General features: G+C 37.0%; 1 protein-coding gene across 1 annotated transcript in view; it reads right to left on the bottom strand.

Annotated features, from left to right (window-relative positions):
• Nucleotides 1-11329, bottom strand: part of HSD17B4 (hydroxysteroid (17-beta) dehydrogenase 4) — a 100182-nt gene that overhangs the window by 12434 nt on the left and 76419 nt on the right. Inside the window, exons 20-22 of the mRNA XM_010846608.1 lie at nt 7544-7630; nt 4934-5020; nt 3460-3598 (exon numbers count right to left, since the gene is read on the bottom strand). Of these exons, the coding sequence (XP_010844910.1) occupies nt 3460-3598; nt 4934-5020; nt 7544-7630 (313 nt within the window). The remainder of the gene's footprint in view (nt 1-3459; nt 3599-4933; nt 5021-7543; nt 7631-11329) is intronic.

The following is an 11329-nucleotide window of genomic DNA, read 5'->3' as shown; positions in this document are numbered from 1 at the left end:
TGGAGAGGGTGTGGAGAAAAGGGAACCCTCTTACACTGTTGGTGGGAATGCAAACTAGTACAGCCACTATGGAGAACAGTGTGGAGATTCCTTAAAAAACTGGAAATAGAACTGCCTTATGATCCAGCAACCCCACTGCTGGGCATACACACTGAGGAAACCAGAAGGGAAAGAGACACGTGTACCCCAATGTTCATCGCAGCACTGTTTATAATAGCCAAGACATGGAAGCAACCTACATGTCCATCAGCAGATGAATGGATAAGAAAGCTGTGGTACATATACACAATGGAGTATTACTCAGCCATTAAAAAGAATACATTTGAATCAGTTCTAATGAGGTGGATGAAACTGGAGCCTATTATACAGAGTGAAGTAAGCCAGAAGGAAAAACATAAATACAGTATTCTAACGCATATATATGGAATTTAGAAAGATGGTAACAATAACCCTGTGTATGAGACAGCAAAAGAGACACTGATGTATAGAACAGTCTTATGGACTCTGTGGGAGAGGGAGAGGGTGGGAAGATTTGGGAGAATGACATTGTAACATGTAAAATATCATGTAAGAAACGAGTTGCCAGTCCAGGTTCGATGCACGATACTGGATGCTTGGGGCTAGTGCACTGGGACGACCCAGAGGGATGGTATGGGGAGGGAGGAGGGAGGAGGGTTCAGGATGAGGAACACATGTATACCTGTGGTGGATTCATTTTGATGTTTGGCAAAACTAATACAATTATGTAAAGTTTAAAAATAAAATAAAATTTAAAAAAAAAATAAAAAAAATAAAAACACATATGAAAAAAAAAAAAAGAAACTTGTATGAAACCAAAATCAATTGAACAAAACTTCAAAATGTTTTCTAGGAATATATAATAGAAGATGGTCTCAAAAAGTTTCAGTTGATTTAGAGATACATCTTTAATTTTTTGGTTTTAACATTTACAGTGATCTTTAGTTGTAATAAGGAATAAAACAGTCTGATTTACAGGGTACTTAAACAGGCACTCTAAAACAGTAATCTTAGAATAAAAACAATAAAAATCTACAAAATAGTAGTTTCTACTGTGCAAGTAAAATCCTAAAGATTTTTTCCTTAAAAAAAAAGTCTGTATAGACACATTATCTGCATTATATGTAGTGTACAAATAATGAATGAAGATGATTCATACCATCAGCTGTGGGACTTGCAGAAGCACAGCCTACAATCCTTACTTTCAGGTATCACCATAGTATACTACTATGAGTATAGTATTATACTCATAGTAGTATACTATGAGAAGGATTACAGCCAGGCTTGAGATGGGCCTGAAAGTATATGGTCCTAGAGTATAAATAAGCCAGTCACAGGCCACTTTATGGAGCCCCTCAGCATTCCAGGGGCTCCTTAGCCCATCTGAACTACATGAGATCTCACTGTAATAGTTCACAATTATGAAGGAAGGGGACAATCCTTGAGCTAAAAACTATTCTGAATGCTCCCCATACCACATTAGTAGATAGATGCTTGACCACAAATAAAAGGATCCTGTCTCTTGGGACTTCAAGACCAAAAAACATGAAAATCCAAAAATTTTCAGTGAACTTTCACTGGGATACCGTATTTCTCCAGCATCTCTAGAGATTAGAATATTCTATAAAATAAACATATAGTTAGAATATAAAGAAAGAATGCTCTACAGATCAAAGTAAGGCTAGAATACTCTATAATATAAAGGTAAAGAAACGATGGTGAAGTTCATTAATAGCATGTTTCATGATTCAAAATATGAATGGCTGTCAGCTATGGAATGAATGTTAGTATCCTTCCAAAATTCATATGTTGAAGCCCTAATCTCCAAACAATGATGGTGTTTAGAAACAGAGCTCTTTGGAGGTGATTAGGTTTAGATGAGGTCATGAGAGAACAGCCTCCATAATAGGATTAGTGTCTCTCTCTAAGAAGAGACACGAGAGAGATGATCTTTCTCTCTGCCTTGTGGAGAAACAGTAGGAAGGAAGCCATCTGCAAACCAGGAGGAGGGGTCTCACCAGAACCCAACCCTGCTAGATCCCTCACACTGGACCTTCCAGCCTCCTCACTACGAGAAAATAAGTTTCTGCTCTTTAACCTACCCAGTCGACAGTATATTTGTTACAGCATCCTGAACTAAGATACTCTGATTGTTAGAAGCAATGGCTTCCCAGTCTGTATGATTGATGATGAGAAAGAGAATGGATGTATACTCACTTCACTGTCCTTTCACCTATAGAGAAACACAGTAAAATCTGAAAAAGTTACGCATTTTTCTGTCACGACATACAGACACTGGATACTTAAAAACGTGTTAACAGATCTGGCTGACTAGCAAAGTGAGTCCACAAAAGTATTAGTGCTTTTATTATGTGGACATAAAAAAGAGAAAATTTTCTAATCTAGAAAAAAATTTTACTCATCTTTAGTAATTTCATCTTACCTTCCCCAACTTTAAGAATTAAATTAAAATTGGACCCTGCAGTCTCCTAATAGGCCACAGAACAGAAAAGTTTGTGCCCTGATTAAGAATGTAGTTACACAACAGATACAAAAGATATGGTAAAAAAAATTTCTTCTCCCTTTCTCTTTTTATCACCTGATTTTTCTTTCTTCATAAAACGGTAGTAAGGTTCTTTTGGAGCTCCATGTAAGTGAATGGAAGCATGACTGCTTTCTCTCTGTAGCTACTTGGCTTATATTGGATACCTTGCCAGGTTGCTAATGGCACTCTGATAGATAACTTTCTTAGATTAAATAAAATTAGTACCTTTGATTGCCAGTTTTATACACTGAGAAAATAATTATGATTTTATACTGATAATTAAGGTGGTAATCCAAAATGCTAATTCTGGGGGGAGGAAGAAAAATGATTTTAAAGCTGTTAAAATATAATGATAATTACTCAAGACTTAAAAATATTTCATTTAACTTGATGTACTTTCTTTATGTTTAAAAGGAATCTGAAGATTAAAGAAGCATACAGCTAAGGCAACTGTTTAAAGTACTAATTTCAGGTGTTACAATGAAATCTTCAAAACAGATTATTTTCATTTTAATTAATTCTTTTCATCTCTAAAAAACATACATGTCTGAGGGCCATAAAACCCATGGGACGTGAAAGTCGCTCAGTCATGTCTGACTGTTTGCAACCCCATGGAATTCTCCAGGACAGAATACTGGAGTGGGTAGCCTTTCCCTTTTCCAGGGGATCTTCCCAACCCAGGGATCAAACCCAGGTTTCCTGCATTGCAGGCAGATTCTTTACCAGCTAAGCTACAAGGGAAGCCCATGAAACCCGTTATTTCCCATTAAAAAAAAAACCTTACTGAAGAAGGTAAGATTTACCTACCTTCAAAGAGACAGGCTTTAGTTATAACAAGGATACTTTATTCCTATTGACTAAGAGTTATCTTAGAATATTATAAGGACAGGACTTACTCCACTTGGCTGCAGTATTTTCACCTTTAGTGATATGCCACTCAAACACAGCATGGACTTTCTTCACCACCTCTTGCCCAATACCCTGAAGGCGGCGACCTATTTCTTCAAACACAAGGGTACTCTGAAGCCCCGCACCCTAGCAAAAACAGAAAAGATAATCATTTCATTTTAAAAGATATGTAAAAATGACTCAAGGGGAAAAACTATCACAAAATCAATGTGCAATAAGGTAATTTTTTTAAAAAAACCTGCACATAAATAAGGCAAACTAGTTTTTGTTACCCTAGTCTTCTTTCGTACCTTTCTATTTATTTATGTTATCCAGAACCTCAATCCCCTTAATAAAAGAATTTTACTTTTATCAGAATTCGTAAATAATATTTTACAAGTAGACTAGGAACTAACTTAACAACTTATATCCTAATAGACTTCAGCAGGAAGATACTGGACAAATTAATCGACTTCTGTGATCTCATTTCTTCATTTGTAAAATGAGACTAAATTACATGAAACTTGAATTTCTTTCTAGCTCTAAAATTTCTTATGTTTTTGATCTTAGATTCTTTTTAAAGAAATTTTAATTTGCATTCAGTTATGTGATAATATGACTAATGAAACACAAATATCAGGGATTTGAAAACTTCAACATTACAAAGTTAATATTCTGGAGACAGAATATAAATATTTTTATTAATTCAGCATGTTAATAGACAGTAATACAAATGTTTTAATAAATAATATATATGCTACTGCTTTTATATATGCACTGAATGCTTTATACACATTTTTAAATCAAGAAAAAGGTACAAGATATTTAACTTTTTAACCTTTCTCCAAAATACTATTTACTTAAGATTTCTTATTAAACAAGTGATTTATTTACTCTCAAACTAGAAAATCAATTATATTCTCTTAAAAGATACCCTAGTATCAACACAAAAAAAGTTTTTTAGAAATTGTCATTTTCAAAATATTCCTTTTCTTCCAAGCAGTTTTGAATTAACGGTCTCTAGTTCAAGAATTAAGAATCTTTCATAGCTCTGAATTTTCTAAAGTAGACTGAACACTCTTAAAGTAATCTCAACTGAAATTCATAAATCAGGCTATAACTTGGATGCTGTGCTGTGCTCAGTCCTGTCAGACTCTTTGTGACCCCATGGACTTTAGCCCTCCAGACTCCTCTGTCCATGAGGATTCTCTAGGCAAGAATACTGGAGTGGGTTGCCATGCCCTCCTCCAATGGATCTTCCCAACCCAAGGGGTCGAACCCAGCTGTCCTGCACTGGAGGCGGATTCTTTCTGTCTGAGCCACCAGGGAAGCCCAAGAATACTGGAGTGGGTAGCCTATCCCTTCTCCAGGGCATCTTCCTACCCTGGAATCAAACCAGGGCCTCCTGCATTGCAGGCGGATTCTTTACCAGCTGAGCTACCAGAGAAGGCCATGACTTGGATATTAGTGGTTATAACCTACCTCAGATGGTGTCTTAGCTGAAATAGCAGACGCTGGCACAAGATCCACATATGCATTTGAAATGACGATGCCTCCAGTTTCTTGGACCTTATAAAGGGTTTGGGGATTGGGGGGGGGCGGTAAAAACAGCTCACTCTGATGAGGCCAATGAAAATGAAATTTTATTGTGAAATGCTATAAAGTCTTTTAAAAGAAATTTACATTTTTCTTCATATGAAAGAGAAAATTATCCAAATTAAATAGTTCATAAATTAAATGTCAACAGGAATAAACATGAAAGCTCACTGACTTATTAAAACTGTAATTAACCCTAACCATAGAATCTACTGAAGCCTTTCTCAAAAATACTTACGACCAGGTCCCATCTCCAAAGATTCCAATTTAAATGGTCTGAGGTAGAGTCTGAGCATTGGTATTTGGAGGATTTATTTTGCAATATAAGTATGTCTAGTGGGGAGCCAGGATGAGAATTGCTTAATTCTTATAAATAGTAAAAGGCATGGCACATAATCCACATGAGGCAGGGTACTCAAAGTGTATTTGTTTGGTTAATATACAACAAAACTGGGTAGAAACAGACCTTCTATTTAGAAACTATACACAGTACAAAGTAAACACTTGAATAGCCTTTTTTCAGAATATTCATTAAAAGAACTCAAATTCTAATTCCTAATATGGCACCTAAAATTATTCCAATAGTATTCTTTTATAAAATTATGGTACTGCTACGAATGTATAGGATAATGTCTAAAACTTAAGGTAGCACTTATTAAAACTGATTTTTAACAATCAGAAAGATCATTCTCCCCTATTTTCCATTATATTTCAGAAAAATAGATCTTTCAAACAATTTCTTCATTTTATTTCAAATTATATATAGTGGAAAGCATGAAAGGAAACAATTTATGGAAAAAATGCACTTTAGAAAATTACTCTATTGTAACTAAGGAAGGGAAAGGATTCCCACAAATAGCTAATAGAAAAAGAATACCTCTAATCACTGGGGGAAAAAATAGCAAATATACTGAATAGATAAGAAGATGTGCTTAGAATTTATTAAAATGACAAGAATGTGTTATATTTAGACATTAAACTATTACTCAACTCTTTAAGTTTTTATCTATATAAATTATTTCTATATTGTTCATCATGAGAAAATAGAGCCCATAATTGTTTTCATGGTCCTTAATTCTTTTAGGGTTCATAATTTTATTCAAAAAATAAACTTACATGAAATAGTTAGAAAATAAGAGGGTTCTGGAATATGTGGTACAAACATTTATTCCAAGAGGATTTCAGAGGAAAGCCAGGATGTGTGTTTGTATGAATGGGGGAAAGGGGAGTGGTAAGGGAATGCCTCTGAGGACAAGGCAGAGCTTCAACTGATGCTGAAAAGACAAAGGAAATTTGAAAAGTGAAATAAACAGTGTGCATAAGTGAATCAGGAAAATGACACTGAGAGCAGCAGGAAGTAATAAGCAGTAAGGCAGCCATACAAAGAACAGTTCTGGAAAGGTATTTATGTATGAAAGAAATCATGGTACAGTTTTAAAGAAAAAATTGTGAGGACCTAGGAACTGAGTGCTGAGCCAGGCAGACCAAGGTGTATATCCCAGCTCTACCACTTTCTATGTGACCATGAGCAAATTATTTAAAAGATCTGAACCTATATTTTTTCCAAATTAAAGGTAGAGTTGTTATGCATAGTAGAGATAATGGGATAGGTACTCACAGGTACTCAGTAACTATAAGCTGCTATTACTGTTCGTAGTGTTATTTAAATTGCTCAACACAAGACATTTATGTAGTACAAATGATCAGACCAAAAGGTATCAGCCTGGTCAACAATGTTAACAAAAATTATCTGTAAACAACTTACAAAAGGAGGACTGTATGTTCTGTTAGTATTTTACTGGAGCACTGCTAACAGCCTCACCCCTAAAAGCACTTAACTCTATAGGGAGATATACTTTAATTTGTCTTGTTACTTACTATTGATTAAGCTCAGATTCTGTGACATAAGATGTTAATTTGTGGGTTTTTGTGTGATCAAGATGCATATGATTTCTGTCTTGTAGAAAATATAACCATAAAGGATATGGTTTTATTCTTCTATAGAACAATTAACTTGTTTTATCTCTTAACTCAGTAAAGTTATTTTAGAATGCCTTCCCCACTGGACTACATAAACCCTGTTGTTACTACTTCTCCTTTGAACCAGATTTATCATCTTTCTAACACCCTCATTAAGGAATTAAAGTTTCATCACATTTTTATTTTATATCTGTCTATGAATCATGCCTTCAAGTTTCTGAAGATTATATTCTGACAACTTGAATGATAAGTTGAGCCAAAAAGATACGGTTGGTTGGATTTTCAGAAATGTTATGTTAACAGGCACCAATTTAGTTGAGAATAAAACAGAAAATAAAAAACAAGGTACAGAGTCATCTTATTTTCAATTGAAAATTACCACTGATTTTTTTTAATTCCTAAGTTTTACTTCATATCCATAGTTATTAACCAAAAGAATGCTAGGATAGAACATAATTACAGGATATGGAAAAGCAGGTTAACGAAACAATGTACCTCTAACCACCTCACTCATACCTTGGTTTGGAAATGGATTCTATTTCCTTCCTTCCACATCTCAGTCTGCAGAGTCTGTCCCGGGTATACTGGTTTTGCAAAACGAACCTTTAAAAGAAAATGTGTTTAAGGGTTAAAAATGTTTTAATATAAAGTTTTTCCATTTGGGGAGGGGGGTAGTTTCGGATGGAGGTTGGAGAGCATAAAAGGAAGAAATAGGTTTGACTATACTTAAATTCACAAAAACAGTAATATGATAAAATTAGAAAAGAAAGATTATAGTTAGTGTAAGTTAATTGTCTAAGTATAGAATCAATAAACAGTTCACTCTTGACAAATCAAGACATAGAAGAATAACCATATTAAGCAAAGTTATACAGGCAACCATTAGTACAACTAAAAAGAAGCAATTAAAAGTGGTACAAATTAAGTCTGGAGAATAAGATCTGGGGTTGGCATATAGGAAAGAATAATTCTACTTTTTATTTCATAATTTTCTGTATGATTTTATTTGTTCTGTGTACATATTATTGGACAATAATAAAAACTTTATAATCATCACTATAAAATAGTTTTAATAATGAGAATAATCAGTGTTATCAAAGACAAAACATCAGAAAATAAATTTCCACTGCTGCATGGAGCACAAACTGATAAAGCTTTTTGGAGTTATTTGACACTGTCTTAATGATTTTTTTTTAAGTGTATGTCTTGATTTATGCAAAGATACTGTGCAGAGACAGTTTTCTTTGTAATTTATAATGGATGAAAATTTGAAGCTAATATACTGATATAATTATAGTTTATGTTTATTAACGTTCAAATGCAGCCAGTTAACATTTTTAATTAATTAAGGTAAATTATAAAATATTAAACAAAATAATAATAATTTTTTAAAGGTATACCACAAGTTTTTGTTAAGGCATATATATTGACATATGTATGCTCGTAACTACTTGATCTCCTCTCGGCCGCGCCCCCTGACCTGGGAAGCGGGGTAGCTTCTCTCGGCCGTTTCTGCGCTGTCGCAGTCTGGTACTCTCGGTCGCTGCCCCTGACCTCAGATGTGGGGTAACTCCTCTTGGCTGCTGCCCTTCGGGCGTGGGGTCCTCTAGGCTTCTGCCCCTGACCTCCGACATGGGGTGGCTCCTCTTGGCCACGCTTAGCGCACGGGTTGCAGCCGCCTGATCTTATTCACCTGCGTCTGAGGTCAGGGGCAGAGGGCGGGAGGAGCTGCCGGACACCACCATGCCCGAGGCCAGGGGCCGCGGCCGGGAGGAGTAACCCCACGTCCAAGGAGCCATGGCTGCGCAGGCGCGGGAAGGCCTAGAGGAGCTATCCCACGTTGAAGGTCAGGAAGGGCGGTGGTGAGGAGATACCCCTCGTCCAAGATAAGGAGCAATGGCTGCGCTTTGCTGGAGCAGCCGTGAAGAGAACCCCACGCCCAAGGTAAGAGAAACCCAAGTAAGATGGTAGGTGTTGCAAGAGGGCATCAGAGGGCAAACACACTGAAACCATACTCACAGAAAACTAGTCAATCTAATCACACTAGGACCACAGCCTTGTCTGACTCAATGAAACTAAGCCATGCCCATGGGGCAACCCAAGATGGATGGGTCATGCTGGAGTGGTCTGACAGAATGTGGTCCACTGGAGAAGCAAATGGCAAACCACTTTAGTGTTCTTGTCTTAAGAACCCCATGAACAGTATGAAAAGGCAAAATGATAGGATACTGAAAGAGAAACTCCCCAGGTCAGTAGGTGCCCAATATGCTACTGGAGATCACTGGAGAAATAACTACAGAAAGAATGAAGGGATGGAGCCAAAGAAAAAAGAATACCCAGCTGTGGATGTGACTGGTGATAGAAGCAAGGTCCGATGCTGTAAAGAGCAATATTGCATAGGAACATGGAATGTCAGGTCCATGAATCAAGGCAAATTGGAAGTGGTCAAACAAGAGATGGCAAGAGTGAATGTCGACATTCTAGGAATCAGTGAACTGAAATGGACTGGAATGGGTGAATTTAACTCAGATGACCATTATATCTACTACTGTGGGCAGGAATCCCTCAGAAGAAATGGAGTAGCCATCATGGTCAACATGCAGTACTTGGATGCAATCTCAAAAACCACAGAATGATCTCTGTTTGTTTCCAAGGCAAACCATACAATATCACAGTAATCCAAGTCTATGCCCCAACCAGTAACGCTGAAGAAGCTGAAGTTGAACGGTTCTACGAAGACCTACAAGACCTTTTAGAACTAACACCCAAAAATGATGTCCTTTTCATTATAGGGGACTGGAATGCAAAAGTAGGAAGTCAAGAAACACCTGGAGTAACAGGCAAATTTGGCCTTGGAATACGGAATGAAGCAGGGCAAAGACTAATAGAGTTTTGCCAAGAAAATGCACTGGTCGTAACAAACACCCTCTTCCAACAACACAAGAGAAGACTCTATATGTGGACATAACCAGATGGTCAACACCAAAATCAGATTGACTATATTCTTTGCAGCCAAAGATGGAGAAGCTCTATACAGTCAGCAAAAACAAGACCAGGAGCTGACTGTGGCTCAGACCATGAACTCCTTATTGCCAAATTCAGACTTAAATTGAAGAAAGTAGGGAAAACCACTAGACAATTCAGATATGACCTAAATCAAATCCCTTATGATTATACAGTGGAAGTGAGAAATAGATTTAAGGGCCCAGATATGATAGATAGAGTGCCTGATGAACTATGGAATGAGGTTCGTAACATTGCACAGGAGACAGGGATCAAGACCATCCCCATGGAAAAGAAATGCAAAAAAGCAAAATGGCTGTCTGAGGAGGCCTTACAAATAGCTGTGAAAAGAAGAGAAGCGAAAAGCAAAGGAGAAAAGGAAAGATATAAACATCTGAATGCAGAGTTCCAAAGAATAGCAAGAAGAGATAAGAAAGCCTTCTTCAGTGGTCAATGAAAAGAAATAGAGGAAAATAACAGAATGGGAAAGACTAGAGATCTCTTCAGGAAAATCAGAGATACCAAAGGAACATTTCATGCAAAGATAGGCTCGATAAAGGACAGAAATGGTACAGAACTAACAGAAGCAGAAGATATTAAGAAGAGATGGCAAGAATACACAGAAGAACTTTACAAAAAAGATCTTCATGACCCAGATAATCACGATGGTGTGATCACTGACCTAGAGCCAGACATCCCGGAAGGTGAAGTCAAGTGGGCCTTGGAAAGCATCACTACGAACAAAGCTAGTGGAGGTGATGGAATTCCAGTTGAGCTATTCCAAATCCTGAAAGATGATGCTATGAAAGTGCTGCACTCAATATGCCAGCAAATCTGGAAAACTCAGCAGTGGCCACAGGACTGGAAAAGGTCAGTTTTCATTCCAATCCCAAAGAAAGGCAATGCCAAAAAATGCTCAAACTACCGCACAATTGCACTTATCTCACACGCTAGTAAAGTAATGCTCAAAATTCTCCAAGCCAGGCTTCAGCAATATGTGAACTATGAACTTCCTGATGTTCAAGCTGATTTTAGAAAAGGCAAAGGAACCAGAGATCAAATTGCCAACATCCGCTGGTCATCGAAAAAGCAAGAGAGTTCCAGAAAAACATCTACTTCTGCTTTATCGACTATGCCAAAGCCTTTGACTGTGTGGATCACAATAAACTGTGGAAAATTCTGAAAGAGATGGGAATACCAGACCACCTGATCTGCCTCTTGAGAAATGTGTATGTAGGTCAGGAAGCAACAGTTAGAACTGGACATGGAACAACAGACTGGTTCCAAATAGGAAAAGGA

This window comes from Bison bison, unplaced genomic scaffold, assembly GCF_000754665.1.
Source record: "Bison bison bison isolate TAMUID 2011002044 unplaced genomic scaffold, Bison_UMD1.0 scf7180017864238, whole genome shotgun sequence".
Lineage (NCBI taxonomy): Eukaryota > Metazoa > Chordata > Mammalia > Artiodactyla > Bovidae > Bison > Bison bison.
The sequence above is the reverse complement of the archived record's forward strand: the minus strand, read 5'-3'. Positions and strand labels throughout refer to the sequence as shown.